The sequence below is a fragment of the Capra hircus genome, chromosome 25 (assembly GCF_001704415.2).
Source record: "Capra hircus breed San Clemente chromosome 25, ASM170441v1, whole genome shotgun sequence".
Classification (NCBI taxonomy): domain Eukaryota; kingdom Metazoa; phylum Chordata; class Mammalia; order Artiodactyla; family Bovidae; genus Capra; species Capra hircus.
In genome coordinates this window covers 32,622,798-32,643,215 of record NC_030832.1, presented here as the reverse complement: position 1 = coordinate 32,643,215, position 20,418 = coordinate 32,622,798, and the positions used below count along the sequence as shown (strand labels likewise).

Here is a 20,418-nt window from a genome sequence, read left to right as displayed (position 1 = left end):
AGAGTTGTTTTTCTTTGTTTTGTTTTTTAATGTAGTTTTAGGTTCACAGCAAAATTAAAGAGGAGGGTGCAGAGATTCCTTGTCTATCCCTTGCCTCTTCTACAAATGCTTAACTTCACCACTGTCCGCATCCCCCACCAGAGAACCTGCAGTGACAAAGCATAATGACCTGAAGAGTCCTGTTTATTTTTGACAAGTGTGCTGATCTCAGCAAGTCCCTGGGAAAAAAGCACCTTTCGTCAGTCTAGTTATGCAATAAACAGCTGTTTTTAGGGAAAGAGGAAAGAGGCGGAGGATAAAGGGTACACTGTGAAGTTGTAGGTAAAACTCAACTCTGGGGACCGGAGTTTCCAGCATGTGTGGGCCCGCCTGTCTGATACCCACAGACAGCCGAGAGGATACGTTCGCTTGTGAATGTAGGGTGTGTTTATCTAATAAGTTTTCAATGAGAATATTAGCCTGAAATTGCTTGGTGTTTTATGGTAACAGTAGGATTTGTCAGGGTTCCACGTGCTGAGGCTGAATTGTATATGAAAAGATTGTATTATACCACAGTGGGCCATTGCACCTTGCCTTTTGTGTGAATTTTATGTGTGTATTTTATCAATATATACTTTCCATTTTGGCTTTTTGAATTCGTTTCAGGTTTAGACCACTGCTAACATAGGAATAGGGCTCTCTAGTATTAGAAAGTAGTTTTGAAATCAAATACTGGTGATTGCAGCCATGAAATTAAAAGACGCTTACTCCTAAAAAAAAAAAAAAGATGCTTACTCCTTGGAAGGAAAGTTATGACCAACCTAGATAGCATATTCAAAAGCAGAGACATTACTTTGCCAACAAAGGTCCGTCTAGTCAAGGCTATGGTTTTTCCAGTAGTCATGTATGGATATAAGAGTTGGACTGTGAAGAAAGCTGAGTGCCGAAGAATTGATGCTTTTGAACTGTGGTGTTGGAGAAGACTCTTGAGAGTCCCTTGGAATGCAAGGAGATCCAACCAGCCCTGGGTGTTCTTTGGAAGGAATGATACTAAAGCTGAAACTCCAGTACTTTGGCTACCTCATGCGAAGAGTTGACTCACTGGAAAAGACTCTGATGCTGGGAGGGATTGGGGGCATGAGGAGGAGGGGACGACAGAGGATGAGATGGCTGGATGGCATCACCGACTCAATGGACGTGAGTTTGAGTGAACTCCGGGAGTTGATGATGGACAGGGAGGCCTGGCACACTGCAATTCATGGGGTCGCAAAGAGTCGGACATGACTGAGCGACTGAACTGAACTGAACTGAAAAGCATGAATGCGGGGGAGTTCCCTGGTTGCCTAGTGGTTAGGGTTTTGGGTTTTTCACTGATGTGGCCTGGATTCAATCCCTGATTGGGAAACTGAGATTCTGCAAGCAACATGGCAAAAAAAAAAAACCCCAAGAAACCTACTAATGCCATTTATTGAACCGTGATAACTGATCATGGTTAAGTTTTTCAAATTTTACCATTTAATGATGACTGTCTTTCTGCCTTTTCCCTATCTCTTAACCTCAGGGAAAGCTTTAGGCAAGTCAACAGTGGTTCCTGTTCCATATGAAAAGATGCTCCGAGATCAGTCGGCCGTGGTGGTGCAGGGACTTCCAGAAGGAGTAGCTTTCAAACACCCTGAAAACTATGATCTCGCAACCCTGAAGTGGATTTTGGAGAATAAAGCAGGGATTTCATTTATCATTAAAAGGTGAAGTACTTTCTCCCTTGCCCTGAATAGCTTTTTCAAATAAAGTTGAATAATTCTTCACCTTAAGTTAATTTGTTTTTATGATTGTTTATTGTAGAAGCCATTTAAATTTATGCTTTTTGATAACTTTTTGTGTTTACATGTAATATTTTGTTCTGTTTTACTGCAGACCTTTCCTAGAGCCAAAGAAGCACCTAGGTAAGTGATTGCTTTGCTTACATTATAACAGGACCAATTACTAAACCTGTTGTGTCAAAAATTTAATACATTGTAATGATGTCTCCTTTATTTTCTTTGCGAATATGATGTAAGACATTTTGGAGTGGAGTGGTACGATGTTTATATAAACCAGTGAAAAGTATTGAGCTGAAAAACCGGAGACTTATTGTTTTCAGCTCGGCCGCTTGCTTGATGATGTATTCAAGGCTTTGTGTTTGCAGGGTGTAAGGATCTGCCCTCATACCCCAGAATTATGAGGGATTTAATTTGCATAGTGTCCACTGAGCGGGCACAGAGAGATGGAACACAGGATTGGGGGGAGGGAATGCACAGCCACGTGTAAGCAGTAAAGGTGTTCAGTGCGGGTGGTCTAAGGGTGGGGTCACCACAGGAGGAGCACGGTGTACCCACTGGAGGAACGGTTAGTGGAGGTTCCAGGGAGGAAGCCCAGGAAGGAGTTTATGAGGAAGAGGGAATTAAGATGGGCCATTGAAAAATGAACAGGTTTTCAACAAGACTTCCTTCTGGGAAGTCCAGACATTCCTTTTGAAGGGAAAAGGGGTATTTAAAAGACTAGCACCCCTTTGAGAAGGCAATGGCACCCCACTCCAGTACTCTTGCCTGGAAAATCCCATGGGTGGAGGAGCCTGGTAGGCTGCAGTCCATGGGGTCGTGAAGAGTCAGACACGACTGAGCGACTTCACTTTCACTGTTCACTTTCATGCCTTGGAGAAGGAAATGGCAACCCACTCCAGTGTTCTTGCCTGGAGAATCCCAGGGACGGGGGAGCCTGGTGGGCTGCCGTCTATGGGGTCGCACAGAGTCGGACACGACTGAAGTGACTTAGCAGTAGCAACACCCCTTTGAGACTTGTAAAAGAAAATAATCACTGTGATTGGCAACTTCTAAGCAATGTAAACGTGAAAGGACAAGATAATATATGGATACCCAAGCATATATTGTTTTCTGATCGATAACCTTTGTTATCCTCACTACGATGAAAAGGTTAATTTTTTAGAAGCTTTATTGGGGTATCATTGACATGCCATAAATGAAGTTCACCCATCTCAAGTATACACTCCATATGGTATATGGAACGACTTTTTGGCAGTTGGTTAGTTGACCTTGTTTATTTCTGGACTTTCTACAGAGGGAATAGTATTGTATGTAAATCAAGACAGTTGACTTCACAGTCTGAATGTTTTGTATTTCTTAGTCTTGTTCTGGCAAGGATGTTCAGTGCAGCATTGAGTAGGACGTGGCTGTAGCAAATGTCATCTCGTTCTCCATACTATGTGGAAGCCATCTGAGCTTTCACCGTTGAGTTAGCTGTAGGTTTTTGTATATGTCCTTTTTGAGATTGAGAAAGTATAGACTTGGTTTTCATGTTTAAGTTAAAATTCATTTTTTCTTGATCAGTATTTTTTTGCCCTGATGTATAGCAGATTAGCTGTAGTTTGCCATTTGTATTTTATGAAGTCTGTGATTCTAGAAACATGTTCTGAAACATTGAGTCCTAGTGGTTAGTTAAACAATATTTCTATAGAGTGTTTAAAATAATGAGTTGTCCAGGTGGGTGGTTTTGTATGGCTCAGCTCTTTTGCCATACCGACTTTCAAAGTAATTAAAAAGTTGCAATTATAATGGGATTACATTTTCTAGTGTAAAAACTTTTAACAGGCTTATTGAGATATGATTGACACACAGTAAACTCCACATATTCAAAGTATACGGTTTGCTGAGCTTTGACACATGTATATGCCGTGAAAACTGTCATTGCAGTCAGGATAATGAAACCTCTCTCACTGCCATGCTTCCTCACCCCCCATCATAATTCCTCTCCTCCTCTCTGCCTTGTCCCCAGACTTTCACTCATGTTGTCAGCGGAGATTTCCTATATTTTTTTATGGAAATGGAATATTAGAGTATGTACTCTTTTTTTGTTTGTCTGGCTTCTTGCTTTGCGATTTTTCCGCGTTTCATGTATCAACAGATACTATTTTTTTTATTACTGACTAGTATTCCATGGTACAGATACTCCCAATTTGTTTACTGATTCACTTGCCCATGCACATGTGGGTTTCTATTTCTTGGCTTTTATAAAGAAAGCCGCTATGATATTTGAGAGCAAGGTTCTATGTGGACATTGTTTTCCTGTCTCTTGGGTAGACAGAGGGAATGGCGAGACCGTAACGGTAGCTAGTTATGTATTTGCCTTTTTAAGACGCTGCCAGAGTGGCTTTCAGTGTGGTGGTTTGGTTCAGGTTCCCACCAGCAGTGTGTGAACTGTAGTTGTTCTGCATCTTTGTCAGCATTTGATGGAGCCAGTCTTGCTCGCTCTTCCTTTTTTTTAATTTCTGCAGACATAGAATTCAGCCTTCTGTGGTGTATAAGCCAGTGGGTTGCAGTGTGTCTCCAAGATGTGCAGCTATCACACTGTCTCATCACCTTAAGAGGGACCTTGTACCTGTTAGCAGTCATTGTTGTCCAGTTCTTCTGAGTCAGAGATGGACTCATGGTGGATCTTGGTTCCCCAACCGGGGATTAAACCTGTGCCCATTGTAGTCAAAGTGCAGAGTCTTACCCTATGAACCACCAGGGAAGTCCCCAGATCTACTCCTAATAGAAATCTGACTTCCATTATACATCAGTATTGTCTTATTCAGTAATAGTATATTGGTATACTTGTTTCACTGATAAAAATAGGAGCTTTCTCATTAATGGGAGGTTTGTGGAGGGTTGAGGGGCTAAAAAGACACTCTTTCAAACTAACAGCAATACTCATTAGAATGACCTTGAGCTGTGAACTCCCTTTCCCCTGTTCATTCTGTAGTTAGGACCTTTGGAAGCATAGTCATATTTCATATTAGTGTTGGAAAAATCTAAATCTTAATATTTTCTTTGTACCTAGGTGGTCGTGTGATGGTTACAGATGCTGAAAGGTCAATGCTATCTCCAAGTGGAAGGTAAAGCATATTTCATTAGTACTAATGAACCTCCACACTTCAGCAAGTTTTAGTGTTTAGATTATTGATGTATTAGAATATTAAAAAGGCCTGCATTTGAATCCTTTGGAGGGCCTGTGAAAATGCACTTTTTGACTTAGTAGTTATGAGTGGCAGTAGTTAACCTGAATGAAGCTGGTGTGATTAGCCTGGTGACCACATTGTGAATAGGAAGGCCTTCTAGTAAGACTATGTTGTTTTACTTTACTTTTCCCTCCCAAAATGTTGATTGGAATTAGATTTCTAGATTCAGCTGACAAGTCATTGATGCAGGAAATAAATATGTGAATTTTAAAGTGAGTCACTGTTGTAGTGCCTGGGTCAGGTGAGTTGAGTTCACCCTGTGAGATCCAGGCATTTGAGCGCTGTGTGTGAGTGGCCCTCGTCGTGCCGAGCTTCATCAGGGTTTCTTTTCCTTACAGCTGTGGCCCCGTCAAAGTAAAAACAGAACCCTCAGAAGATTCTGGTATGTACCAGTGCTTTTAGAATCAGTTGTGAAATGTAAGTAAAGAAGACGTTCCCTTAGTTTATAAGCTTCTTTTTGGACTCATTACTTACTGCTTTGATGTGAAGTAGAACAAATTTATTCTAAAAGGTGACATTAATAAATAATATTAATTATTTATTAATATTACTGCTGCTTGTTCATGATTTGAGGCATATCTTCTAAAACCTTGTAGCATATATAAATAGTTCATACTGGGATATTGTTCCATTGTATGGGATATACTACTTTAATCCATTCACCATTTATTGGACATTTGAGTTCTTGCCAGTTTTGGTTGTTTTGAATAACAGTATGAAAATCTGTATATGTGTCTGCGGAGATATGTCTTCATTACTTTTTTTTAGTAGATTCAGAGGAGTGAATTGTGGGTGTTTGCTTCACTTTTTAAGCTACTGATGAATTGTTTTCCTTAGTGACTGTATTATTTTATGTTCTTAGCAGCAGTGTGTGAGGGTTTGGGTTTCCATCGCTTGACCAATGCTTGTTATTGCCCTTCTTTTTTGTTTTATTGCAATTCTAGTGTTTTCTTGTCTGTCTTCTTTTTCCCACACTCCCTTCTTTTCTTTTGCTAAGAAATGATGTGTTGGTGCTAGATGTTGCTGCAGTTGGAATATCATTGCTTCTCAGTAGGCAAAGCTGGAGTATCTGTTTATGTGTGTTCGTACTTATATACGTATGTTTACCCATCTCCATCTATGATTTTTTCTTGTCCATATCTTCAGTTCCACTCTTGGACACCCCAGGGTGTTTTTCTGTTTCCTTCCTTCCTGGAGAATTTTCTGAGAGTGGTGGAAACCTTGTTCAGCATGTTTACGTATTTCATTTCATGCAGGTTTCACTGCTAACTTCTTTGTCTTGCTGGCCCTTTGACACTTTCGCTGGGCTGTCACTGCTCACGAGTGACCCCCGTTTTCCTCCATCTCCCAGGCCTGTTGCTCAGTTTCTTCTGCCCCCTCACATAAATAAATAGTGTCCTTCTGCCAGCCTGCTGTGGGCCATTGAAACTCCCTGATGCAGCTGCATGTCTTGGTCAGAGCAATCTAATGGTATTTGAAATGGATTGTTGGCGTTAGGAGAAGTCTAAGTGTAAGAGAGAAAGAGAGACGGAATGAATGAGAATTTTTATGTATGTTATTTTTAGAGGGGTCTGCAAGAAAGGCAGCGTTGGATTCTCCTTACTGGGAATAAATAGTTGAGTTTGTTACACAGTTTGTTTCACAGAAGCTTTTTTTCTTTCCCTCTTTTCTTTCACGTCACAGGAAATCTCGGTTTAGTTTTTAGTTTATTGTGCTGAAATCACCATTTTGTAAATCTTCTCCCCTTTATTTATGTATTTCTCTCCTGAATAGTTTGGATCCAAAAATAGACTTGCTGACTTGAGAAAAATCATATTTTTTTGAATTTTTTAACCATCTTAATTGTAGATTAATAGTACACATAGTGGTTTATTTGTGAAGGGTTTTTTTTCTAATAGGTTTATTTCTTTCTGCCTTACACTTTGTTTTTGAATACGTGGGGAAAATACCTTTTATTAAGAACTCACTAAATAATTTGTTAAGAATCTTCTTTAAAACTTTTAATAAAATTGAAGTATAATATATGCCAAATATAAGTGTCTGTATGGCCAATGAATAACACTCACTGGGATATAGAATATTAACAACACCCCAAGAAGGGGCTCTCCTTCTCCCCTCTCATTACTCTTCTCTGAAAGTCAGCTGTTTGCTTGAATGTGTTTTTTTAACCTAAGGCTTATGCATTTTAATTTTCTTCAGCTTTTTTGAGGTATAATTGACATTACCTGAGTTTTAACAACATAGGTTTCTTTTCTCTAATTTTGACTTTCCTCTACATGGAATTGTACAAGATACACTCATTTATATCTGGCCACAAAGGTCTACTTCAAATCATTTATCCTCATTGTGGGCAAAGTGTTTTGCTAAAAGGTATGATTTGTTACCTTTTATTAATAAAGGGACATGTTAGGAGGGAAAAAATATATCTCATTATTAAAATCATTAAGAAGTATGCCATCTTTACTCTGGAATATTGGGTCATTAAAATTGATGTTTACAGGTGATTTTCATTGATTTATAAAAATATTTTAAACTCTGAAAGCAGTGTGACTAATTGTCTTTAATTGCAAAGATAACTTGTTGGAAGACAGATTTAGCATTAAATAATCCCAGAATGTTAGTAGGGTGGTTAAAACTTTGTCTTAGTTGGGTTTTAGGTTATTTTTGTCCCCATGACACCTTGCAAACATTTGTCTTTTGAAAACCTTTAAAATATGAATTGAATGCATTATTTTGCATTAGTAGCAGAGCACAGGGGACTTCCCTATACAATCTGAATGCCTCAAAGTATAATTTATAATTTAATTTGCTTTTATAGGCATTTCTCTGGAAATGGCAGCTGTGACAGTGAAGGAAGAATCTGAAGATCCTGATTACTATCAATATAACATTCAAGGTAGTACTATTTAATAAAGTTTTTCTTTCTAGAAATTATTGGTGGTTATAATTAAAATTTGTTAATTGCCTAAATTTCTTAGATATTGTTTTATTGATTGGTCCTTTGGTCCTTGACTAGCAGGTGTACTTGTAATTTCTCAGTGGAATAAAATTGATTTCAAAATGGGGCACTCAAAGTCAGTCTACAGGGGAAATGTTTAATCATTAATATTCTTTAAAAGGAAAGTAAAAGTTTCAGCTTAAGATAGAATTCAGTTTTACTTTTCAGAGTTATTTGCAAGGCATAAAAGGTCTTCTAAACCTTTAATATCTATTTGTAGAACAAAAATAACTTCACATTATTTTTATTATTTTAAAAATCTGTAAAAGATCAGACATTATTAAGTTTTAGGTATTTATCATTTTATTCTGTATCTTTTCTTGAGTGATAATCAAGAAGGAATTAAAGGTCATAATTTCACAATGCAGTTTGCTTTTCTGCATTGATGGATTTTAGTTTAGAAGAACATCTCTAGTTTATGGTAAGTTTAAATGTCATAGATGCATAAAGTACATTAAACATTTAAAGTATAAGATCTGTTTGGTTTTATGTATACCCATAAACCCAAAAACATTAGTCTTCACTGCACTCAAGATAATGTGTCCATAACCCTCAAATTTCCTTGAGCCTCTTTGTAATTCACAGCTCTCCCCAGCCAATGGCTGATTTGTTTTCTGTCATTTTATTTTAGTTTGCAGCTTTAAGAAATTAATATAAATGGAATCATCATAAAGTATGTACTGTTTTCTTGGGGTGGGGAGCTGTGACTTTCAAATTTCATGTAATTGTTTTGAAATTCATGCACATTGTTGCCTATGTCGATAGCTAATTCCATCTTGTTGCTGAATGTTACGCCATTGTTCATCGGTACCACCATTTATCCCTCCGTCTGTTGATGGACATTTTGGTTGTTTCTAGTTCGGGGCTATTAAAAATAAAGTTGCTATGAACATTTGTTTGGAAATAGCGTTCATTTCTCTGGAGTAGATTTCCTAGAACTGGAGTAGCTGAGATCTGTGGTAGGTATTGAAGCTACTGTGCTTTTACTTGTTGTACATCTACATCAGTGGGGACAGTAGTTCCTGTGGCTCCGTGTCCTCGTTAACACGGGTGTGGTCCGCATAATTTTTAGCCACTTTATTGGGTGTCTTGGGATAACCTCTTTTTGGTTTTAATTTGCATTTCTCTAATAGGTTTAGTTCATTTAAAATAATAAGTTTTTATCAGTTCTGGAGTATTGTAAAAGCTAGGGATAGATTTATTTTACTTTGTAATCATGTATACATATATATTAAATCTATGTACATATATTAAGTTGTCTCCTAGTGAATTTCATAATTTTTATGTCAGTTTTGATTGTTTTATTGCCATGATGGTAGTAATCACATGGCTAAAAGGTTTAGATAAATGTAAGGGTTTTTAATTGAAAAGTTAAAATTTTGGAAAATATTTAGCCGTTTAGCAGTTTTTGGTACCTTGCTAACATACTTAATAAACACTGTTTAATAAAATCTTTTTTAGCACATTATATTTAATTTTTTAAAGTAAAATTCTGCCTTTATCTGTGGCATTGTCTTTTTAGCTTTGCTGTTACTAGACAGGATTATATAAGATTTTTTTCCCCCCTTTAAAACAGGGAGTATGAGTGATTTAAGGTAATGCTTGAGTAATGGGAGTGGAAATCTGATATTTGTAGAAGAAAAGATTGCTGAAAAGATCAAGTGCAGTAGAAGAAGGTGGGAGCCAGACTATTGATTTTCATCTAGCCTGAGAGATACAGTCCATGCAGTTTTGGTATTTTTTGCAGTTCTTTGTATATTCTGAATAAAAGTCCTTTGTGATGGGATTTGCAAATAGGTTAATTTGACGATGTCCAACTTAGTGGGGAATTTTTTCCCTTGTATGAATTGTGCCTAAGTACCATACCTAAAAAAAAAAAAAATCTTAATTTACAGAGATTTTCTTGTGTGTTTTATAAGCATTTCAATAGTTCTACATTTAAGTGTATGATTGGTTTAGACCTAATTTTTATATAGTGTGCAGAATTCCAAGTGCAAACTTATACCTACAAATATCCAGTTTTTCCAGCACCTTTTGTTGAGAAGGCTGTTGTTTTTTTGTTGTAATACTTTTACATCTCAGAATATTCTGTTACATTGTCAGTTTTCTCAAGCGTATCCTGTTACATAGATATTTCTGTTTCTACCTTTTTCCAAAATTGTTATTGTCTTGAGGACTACAGTTTATAAAAGCCCTTGGGCATTTTGGTGGAGATTATGCTGAATCTATAGACTAAATTTGGCTGAATATCTTAATATTGAGTCTTCTGATACACAAGCATGATATGTGAATGTTGTCTAGCTCTTCTGGGATTCATCAGTGCTTGGTTTTCAGCATACATTTCTTACACATATTTTTTATAAGATTTATATCTAAGTGTTTAATGTTTTTCATTGTTACCATTTACTATAATTGGTTCTGGCTCTGGAACTGTTTCTGTTTTTTGTTTCTTTTTTACTCAAACATCTAGCTTTTGCAAAATTTCAGTAATTTTTTTCTTTTTTTGCTCTTGCCTTTTTTTTTTGTTGCTTTAATTTTAATTTAGTTTTATGTTTCCTAACATGGGATCTTAAATCATTCAGATAATTTCCAGTGTAAGTACTTAATGCTGTAAATTTACCTCTTAAACATTAGTTTAACTGCACCCTATAAACTTAGACATATTAGTATTAATAGTTCTTTTCATTCAGTTTAAAACATTTTCTAGTTTTCCTTGTGATTTCCTCTTTGTCCTTCGGTTTACATGGAAACTGTAGTCTCTTCAGATACTTGTGCAGTTGTGAGATAGCTTTCTGTTACTGATTTTTAGTTATATTTTCATTACAGTTGGAGAACATTCTTTGTATAATTTTAGCTATTTTAGATCTGTTAAGGCTGCTTAACAAATGATCATTCAGGTCTGCTGTATTCTTTCTGGCATTTCTCCCCTCTTGTTCTGTCCACCACAAAAGTACTGAAATCTTCATCTGCCTCTGTCTGTCTCTGGCCTCATGCTTTAGGAGTCAGCATGCTGGAGGCTCCCTTTCCCTTGGCTCCTTTCCTGGCAGCCCCCTTTCCAGCCCTGTTACCAGTGTCCTGAATGGTAACAACCTAAGTTAGTTTTGTCTGTTTTTGTAGTTTATGTAAATAGAATCCATCAGCATGTATCAGGCCTCTTCTGTAAAACATGTAATTTGTGAGACATGCTGTTGATTGTACTTACAGATCGTTTATTTGCACTGCTGTGTTGTACAGTCAGTACCCACGAGAATGGGTTCCAGAGTCACCCCCTCAACCCCCTCCATATCAAAATCCACAGATGATCAAGTCCCTTATATAGAATGGTGTAGTATTTGCATGTAACCTACAGACATCCTCCCGCATTCTTTATTTAAACCACCTCTATATTACTGAAATATCTGACACAATGTGAATGTTATCTTAGTAACTGCCAGCATGCGCATTTTGCATTTTGCATTCTGGAACTTTCTGGAGTTTTTCTGTTCCAAATATTTTTGATCCGTGCTTGGTTGAATCTGCAGATGCTGAATGCACAGATTCAGATGGCCTACTGTATTCTAAAATGCTTTTTAAAAATGTTTAAAGCCCACAAACATAATGTACATGTTCCCAGGTTTGCAGACTCTCACGTGAGGTCACACGTTGGCGGCATTATTGACACCCTTCTTTAGGCCCTTCCTATCCCCGTTTTTCCTCTGAGTTACCACTTTACTGAAATGGAGGTTTGCCCCTCCTGATAATGATTTTATACTTTAAATGAGTATACAGTTCCACAGAACATCTTCAGATGTGTATCCAGGCATACACATAATATTTTATGTTTTTTCTCAGGTTTTAACTTTGGCACAAATGGCATCATTCTCTATATGTGTTTTATGTGTTCTGCTGTATCAGTACAGGTTTTTGAGATGTACCTATTTTTGTCAGGAACAGGTTGTGGGTGGTTTTTTTTTTTTTTTTTTTTTTTTTTAGTATTTGTCCTTTTTTAATGACTGGCTTATTTCCTTTATTTGTTTTTGGCTGCACTAGGTCTTGACTGCTGCACGCAGGCTTGCTCTAGTTACGGCGAGCACAGGCTGCTTGGTTTTGCAGCGTGCGGGCTTCTCATTGCTGTGGCTTCTCTTGTTGCGTAGCACCGGCTCTAGGCACACGGGCTCAGTAGTTGTGGCACACAGGCTTAGTTGCCCCGCGCCGAGTGGGATCTTCCTGGACCAGGGATCGAACCCGGGTCCCCTGCACGGGCAGGCAGATTCCCACTGGACTACCAGGGGAGTCCCACGTACTGATGTGATACTGTCATTGCAGTAGTTACATATGTGATTATACTACAGTTCATTTGTTCATTCTTGTACTTTAAAACCATTCATGTTTTCTGTGAAACTTTTGGAATTCTAAAATAGACTTGGACACGTCTCTATGTACCTATCAGTCTCCTTCTAAGATGGCTCAGATGTGAGCACTGGGAAAGCGTGATTTGTCTGCAAAAACGGGTAGACACTCCTCAAGTTGTGAGGGTGCGTGTGCGACTCATTTAATGACAAAGAAAGTCCAAGTCATGTGCTATTAAAACGTGCCTAAAATTAACATAATTTGATAGTATAGTGATATGTGAAGGTAGCTGGGCAAATATTAACCAAAAGAAACCAAGTTTAGTAATAATAATTTGAGGCCAAAAAAAGAAAAACATAACAAGTACAAAGAGGAAGACTATATAATCAATATACTAATAAATTACTAAGTTGATAGAATAATCATTAACTTTTATTACCTAAAAATGTAGCCTCAAAAGTCAAAGTAGAAAATTGATTCAATTTGATGTAGTTGATAAATTTGTGAATACAGTCATATGGGAGATTTTAACAAATGACGATGCTTATAAAGTAGAGTATTTGAACTCTGCAGTTGATGAACATAAGCCAGTTCATGTATATCCAGAATTCCATACCCAGCAAATAAATGTTTATTTACAAAATATGGAACTTTTGCAAAAATAAACTTTATAATTGCTTATGGATAGCCTTGAGAAATTGCCAGAAAATATTGTAATTAATTAGAAATCAGTAATAAACATGTTATTTAAAATAGAAATCCTATACCATGGGAATCCTAAGAAATATACTTTGGCTTAAAGAGGACCGTATTAAATAATTTAGAGCAGAACAATATTGATAATGATATATAAGGTAGACTTGTGGAAGAGCAGCGACAGCAGTATTATGAGGTCAATATATTTTGCTATCATACAATGCATTTTTTCTGTATATTTTAAGCCTCGATTACGTGACTAGGAAGCAGTGAATCTGGCATTTGAAGTCAGGTCTTTCACTGAGACTCGAAATGTAAATAATTTTTCTGTTTTCCGTGAAATTATTTTCTATGCTATATCCTTCACTTATAATGTATACTTTTGTGCCTCTTCATGAAGTTCCTCATGCATTTGCAAAGCCTTTAAAAAGTCTTAGGATGTTTTCCAAAAAATATTCAGAGAAAGTGAAGTGGTTTATATTTATTTCAGATAAGAACATGTTTATGTTAAGTAGATGTTGAGAACACAATGTTGTGTTCTCTTTTAAATCTATTACTGTCACTGAAAGCATAATAAATGCAAGTGTGTTGTCAGTATCTATAGCAGTCTGTGAAGGTTTAATTAAGACAAAATGCATTGTATATTAATTATTGGGGAAAATCATGTTATTACATTTTTGTGGATCTGTAGAGAAAGGATTTTTGAATTAATAATTGTCATACTTCTATTTCATTGGAGTTTCAAGCTTATTGATAGGTTAATTGCATGATTTTAGAGATTCTAAGGAAGGTATAACAATTTGATTCTGCATTTTTCTTTAGTATGGCAAAGCATTAAGACAAATATTTGTCAAGGAAGAAACAAATGCACCTTGTAAGATACATCTGTGCTTGTAACCTATATGAAGTAAAAGTTGCAGTTTGCTGTCACGAACATGACCCATATCCACCGTTTTAGACATTTCATTCCCATTCAATTCATATCTAGACATTTTCAAAATTTCTTTTGACTATCTGTATATGGCTTTATCTGAATACACTTTTCCCATTCACTAAGACCATAAATTGACACCGTTCATTTGTCAGTCTTTTTTTTTTTTTTTCGCTTTTTTTTTAACCCATTGAAAAGGCTGTAGTATTCCATATCTCTCACCCAAATTTGTTTGCTGAAGTGACCCAAAATCTATTTTTGGGATTCATTTTGAAGTGTTATCTTTGTGTCCCAAAGCAGGCCCTTCTGAAACTGATGATGTTGATGACAAACTCCCCCTTTCGAAGTCTTTGCAAGGTATAACTTTTTCACTTCCGTTTTCCCACATAATGTTCTTATGTAATGTTTCTTTATACTGGACAGACTGTGTTTTTGTATTTATATCTGTATTATTACTTTTCTAAATGGAAAAGGAAATGTATTGGCCTTTTTTTTTTTTGAAACATAAATGAACTTCACAAGCAACAATTTTTGAAAACCAATTTTCCCTTTTGTGAATCTAGTAATGAATCTCGAAATGGGTACATGACACACTTTCATATTTAAGGTAAAGTACACATTTATACCTTATATCAGAATAGTCAGAAATAAGGCTTATATTGTATAGTTAGTAATGTAAATATCAGTAAGGTCATGTTGATACTTAATGTTTAGAAAGATTGTAAGATATCATTTGTAAATCCCTAATTTTATTGATTGAATGTCTTTTGGGGAATTGCTGTGTAGTGTTCCCTCCCTTGATGACCATAGGCTATTTGTGATGGCTTTGCTTCACCTCTGCTTATTCCGGCTTTGAGTGCATTAGATTTCATTCTTTTTTCTTCTTTGACTGCACTACGCAGCATGTGGGGTCCTAGTTCCCCCACCAGGATTGAACCCACGCATTGGGAGCACAGAGTATTAACCACTGGACCGCCAGGAAAGTCCCAAGATGTCTTTTCTTTAGCTCTACTTTTAATATAAATGTAATTGCTTGACTTACATTTGGAGAGAACAAAAAGTACTCACAGAATCATCCTTTACATGGACTGTTATCGTGTTATGACCTGATGGAATATCACCTTAGTTCCTCTTAGCCAGCCTTCCCTTTTTAAGTACTGGTCCTTTCTCCATTATCTCTCCTTGTTTTGACCTCACATTTTTGTTTTCTTTGGCATTACAGTCAAAGAATCCAGTGCTCCATAAATTCAAATGTTAATGTTTAATGGGTAGAGGGGAGCCGTGTGTTGAGAAAGTATAATTTAAGGAGTTAAGAATAATTCTTGGCTATAGATTTATAGATTTACCCATTGTTTTGAGCTCAGGTGAGTTTCAGAACATAAAATAAATGGAAAAGAACCCCAAGATAATTAGAGCTCCATAAAATTAGACATGGAAAACCCTAAATTTTTGGTCTTAGCATGGTACTTTAAATTTGGAGGTGCTAGGCACTGAATGACAGTTTTTTTAAACTGTAGTCAGTGCTCTTTAAAAATCAAGATAAAAGTGTATAAAACCTGTGTCCGGGGGTGGGGGTTACCTTTAGTATAGTTTCTTAAATTAGTTATCAGTGGATGACAAAATAGACCTGATGTTTCCTCCTGCCCCCTTGCTTTATTCTTCCCTATGGGTAATACATTTTTATTTCTACACGAAGGCAGTGATTTTCAATCTTCTCAATGTCAGTACCTCAGACATTTAAGGACAGAGGATCAATAGTCCGGGGCAGTTTGGGCACTTAACCTAATTGGCTCTCTTGGGTTTTAGATGACTTCTTTCCTGTTTATGAGTAAAGTTTCTCCAGTAGGATGAGCCTGTTCACTGTTGAATGCCTAACCTGATACATTGCTTTATGTTCCAGTTTGTAGAAGCAGGCAGATTATATTACCTGAATTAAAATGCTTTTGAGACTAAAGGTAGTATCTTAAGTTTTAACTTCTGCATTTCCTTTAAGTGCAACTTTGATTAAATAATGGGGATATAGTTTCCATAGCTTCCACTATAGTACAAATGGAAAGCAGGAAACGTTTCACAGCCAAACCTGAACTTGTGTTTCTCGACTTGATAGAGTGTTACGAGCAAAGACAGAACTGACTCTGATGTGTTTTTTTGTGTAAGTGCATCAATGGCAGATGAGCTTGGCACTCTGAAACATGTTATTCTAGTTCTCAAATTCGAATATCAATCAGTAATTATATCGTGTAGTTCTAGTAACTAATATTAAATCCCCAAACCTACTTAGGTCTACTCTACATGTTTGCATTTTAAAATGATTCTTTGAGTTTTCATACAGAAGTGTTAACATGTTTTTCTGAATTAGATAATATTGTTTGAATTAACTGCTAAGAAGTTAAAAGAATCAGCTTGTATTTGTGTTTTTATTTGCATTGTTACCTAGTTTCTCTTCTCCCAGCGTCAGTCTTTATTGGTTTATTATATGGGCTTATCTTCTTTTTAGGAAGCCATCATTCTTCAGAGGGCAATGAAGGAACAGAAATGGAAGTACCAGCAGAAGGTTAGATTTGGGAATTTTTACTTTGCTGTATTTATATTGTGTTGTTCTGTACTACAGGGAATACTATCCTTAAAGCCTTATTTGGAAATAAAATGATTGTTATGGTGTACCTTCTTAGCTAACGGGTGTTTTCTTTTAGCCCTAAAGATGTTATCCCTCTTTTACTGTATTGAATAATAAAGCATATGGGGACTAAAATTTAAGTGGTAAGTAAAATTCTTCATGATGCAAAACGTTGCCCGTTTTTTCTTGGTCATCTTATGCCATATTTGGAAAGAATGGTTTTAATATTTAAAATTTAAATTATTACTGGCTCTGTTCATATTAGGGTAATGTCGTCTACATAAGATTACTAAAAGAGAGATGATCTAGCTGCTCATTCTTATACCTACGGCCAACCCCGTGGAACTGCTTTGTTAACCAGCCATCCTCCTTTGATTGTAGGATTAAATGAATATTCAGCTACAGCTTTTTAAGTTATTGGAATCTTGAGTTAAACCGTTATCATGAAGAATGGCTTCCTAATTTGTAAACTGTTTAGATAGTTCCAAAAGAATTTTTGTAGGTTTCTCCCAAGGAAAATAAGTGGTAAGGCAACTGGATCTTATTTTGGAATTATTATTTCTCATATAAGCTGGTCATGTCAAGCCTAATTTTTTTAAGACTAAAAAAGGAGTCTATTCTGTACCTTTTTATTCTTTATATTTGCTTTTTAATTTTTTTTTAAATCCATAATTTGATATTTTACCCTCTTTGAGTGGCGGGAGTTCCAAAGGTCTTTGGAAAGTTGACTGATCTTTCTAAATTCAGATTTAGAATTGGAGTATTCTAATGGGCCTCCTGGGTGGCTCAGAGGGTAAAACATCTGCCCGCAATGCGGGAGACCTGTGTTCGATCCCTGGGTCAGGAAGATCCCCTGGAGAAGGGAAAGGCACTCCACTCCGGTACTCTTGCCTGGAAAATCCCATGGACGGAGAAGGCTTGTAGGCTACAGTCCATGGGGTCGCAAAGAGTCGGACACGACTGAGCGACTTCACTTCACTTCAATGGAATACATTTCTTACAGAAATACTGAGATACTCATTTAAAATAATATTTTAAATTTCTTGTTGAATTTTTTTAATAGATGATGGCGTTGGTGAATTTTTTTTTTTGGTTTGTTTTCTTTTACTGTGTGGAGGTAATTAGATATTTCCTCTGTAACAAAATCCTGTTTTAGATAGGCAGTATTTACAACAAGGAAATAACCTGATTACAAGATGAATCATACTGGTGTTCACTGGGCAATGTGATTTAGAAATTAGGCTTTGAATCACTTTATTTTTGAGGAAATTTTTATTGTCATATTGCAGTGTTGATAGAGTTGAAGTTAGGTTCTAGTCTTTATTCTTCTACTAACAAGTGAACATAATCTTTGGCAAATCAATTAATCTCTCAACCTTTGCAAAATGAAAGGAGAGTTGATAAAGATACTCTCTAGCTGAGCTTCCAGCACTAACATTCTGATGTACATTTGTTTTATGTAGTAACACAAATATTTAATTTTATAAAGTACGTTACATGCAAAGTTAGTCAGGTGATACAGTCCTCCTGTCTGTATTTGTTACAGTAGTCACTGTTTTGATATGAAGGTTCCCGCCGCAAAAACGTGGTTTTATTTAACAATATAAGCCACTCCTGGTATTTCTGAAAGAAGAGGAGAAATAGCTTTTTTTTTTTTTTTTTTTTACATAATAAAGCCTTTGTTTATATCCTAGCACCTTCTAGTTACAGCAGGAAAATAATTTTAACTTCATTCTGATCTGACTCCTCTAAAAAGTTTGAGTCCTTTAATGCAGGTAACTTGGTATTGTCTAATAGTTTCCCAGAGTTTCTCTACTTTCTGTTTTCTCTTCTCCCTGTTTAAAAGGGTCAGAGACTTTCACTTAACAAGTATGAGGTGGATTCAAACGGCAGTAAAATTTTATGGCAGGCTGCTTTCGGAATATCAAGTCCGCAAAATGTTGGAACGTAATAGAAAGTGCTTTATAATGAATGTCATTTTAGAATTTTATTTTTTTCAAGATTCTACTCAACATGTCCCTTCAGAAACAAGTGAGGACCCCGAAGTTGAGGTGACTATTGAAGGTTAGTTACCTAAAAGCCTTGATTCCAAAAGTGTACTTCTGGTCATAAAAATTATTTGTCACATTCACATTGCCAAGTATGCATTTCATTCATTTTTAAAGGGAACTTGTGGGGAAAAAAAAAAAATGGAAGCATATATGTGTATGTGTGACTAAAGTAACCACATCCCACAGCATACCCAGTGCTTTGGGAGTTTTAGACAGCAGAAGTCAGCTGTGAAGATGAGTGGTGGACCAGGCTATACACTGGTACTTTCTACCATTGGGAAACAGAGAATTTTTAAAAAGAGAAAACTATGACCAGACCGGGTGCACACAGAAATAGATTTATAACCTATTACTGAGCTGTGACATAGGAGCCTTACTTAGTACTGGGACCCCGGTTGTCAGCCTTAGTGAAGTGGAGGAGAAAGTATTGATAGTTCAATTTCTAAAGCGAGTTTTCCCCTTAAAATGCTAACATATAATGTGTCCTTCAAAACTTTTGAAGCAGCAGCTATAAAAATATTCTAAACTAATCTATATCAAGTTGCTTCAGACCAAGTTTCTTCTTCAGAGATAGCACATGAATTCAGATGAGCCAGTGTGTCCCGCATTATTTAAAGATTCAGCTAATTAATAACAGGAGCATGCCTTATATTTCATAATTATTAAGTGTATTGATATTTTTCCTTTTAAGTTATCTCACATGACTCCTATGAGTTTTTTTTTCTCCTCAAAGTAATTCTTTTCTAAAGCAAAAATCTTAACCCCCGCCCTGCTCCAGTGTCTCTCTACTCAGTGGTGGATGTCACTTTATTGTGACATCTAAAAATAAGTTAGATATGTACACATACATTTAGTTTGGCAAAAATTAATAGGTGTTTTCAGTGTACAGCTTTAAAATGAGCAAGTGAAATACACATATATCACATTTCCCATAGTGTTTTTCTCATAACTTTACATCTTGGTACTTCACTATTTTTTTTTAACTGCTGCATAACCTGTCTTGGTTTGCCATCTCTGTCTCTCCTTTTCTTCTTTGTTTATAATAACCTGTCTTCTCCTGGTGTCCACTGGTTATTTATGGTGTTTGGCTATTTCAGACTACTGAAAATGTTTGTCTTCATATAAGCTGATTGGTAGCTTTCGCCCAGTATCAGAAATTTTCTCCTACTTTGCATGTTGACATCTCAGTTAATTTAATATACACATTTTATCATTAGCATAATTTTACTAACCTAAAATTGTTTTGAATTGTTTCTAGTCTAGCATTTAATAATTTAATTTATTCATTTAGTCATTCATTCGTTTATTCATTGGCCACACCAGGCAGCTTGTAGGATCTTAGTTCCCTAACCAGGGATTGAATCAGCGTCCTCCTCCCCACCGCTGCAGAGGAAGTGTGAAGTTTTAACCCCTGGACCGCCAGGGAAGTCCTTAATAATTGACTTTAAATTAGAAGCTCAACTGTGAGAAGAAAATCTAGATTATATAATATCTAGATATTATAAATTAAAATTATAAGTTAAAATCTAGATATTATAAATACTCAGAACCTTTCCCTTCCTGTAGAGATAAGAAAAGCAGATGATGATTAAAATTATTAGCATAGGGACTCCCCTGTTGGTCCAGTGGCTAAGACTGAGCACTCTCAATGCAGTAGACTCGAGTTCAATCCCAGGTCAGGGAACTAGATCCGACATGCTGCAACTAAGATCTGGCGCAGGCAAATAAATATTTTATAAAATTATTAGCATAAAAAATTATTAG

At 36.3% G+C, this 20,418-nt stretch overlaps 1 protein-coding gene across 6 annotated transcripts in view; it reads left to right on the top strand.

Moving 5' to 3' along the window:
- The window catches only part of GTF2I (general transcription factor IIi), an 82,208-nt gene that overhangs the window by 25,425 nt on the left and 36,365 nt on the right, over window positions 1-20,418 (top strand). Inside the window, exons 5-12 of one of the 6 annotated variants that reach the window (XM_018040483.1) lie at window positions 1,541-1,724; window positions 1,894-1,922; window positions 4,855-4,909; window positions 5,371-5,414; window positions 7,851-7,928; window positions 14,287-14,343; window positions 16,484-16,540; window positions 18,605-18,667. In XM_018040483.1, the coding sequence (XP_017895972.1) occupies window positions 1,541-1,724; window positions 1,894-1,922; window positions 4,855-4,909; window positions 5,371-5,414; window positions 7,851-7,928; window positions 14,287-14,343; window positions 16,484-16,540; window positions 18,605-18,667 (567 nt within the window). Of the gene's footprint in view, window positions 1-1,540; window positions 1,725-1,893; window positions 1,923-4,854; window positions 4,910-5,370; window positions 5,415-7,850; window positions 7,929-14,283; window positions 14,344-16,483; window positions 16,541-18,604; window positions 18,668-20,418 lie in introns of all 6 variants that reach the window. The other 5 variants (XM_018040481.1, XM_018040484.1, XM_018040486.1 and 2 more) reach the window with 5 other exon arrangements.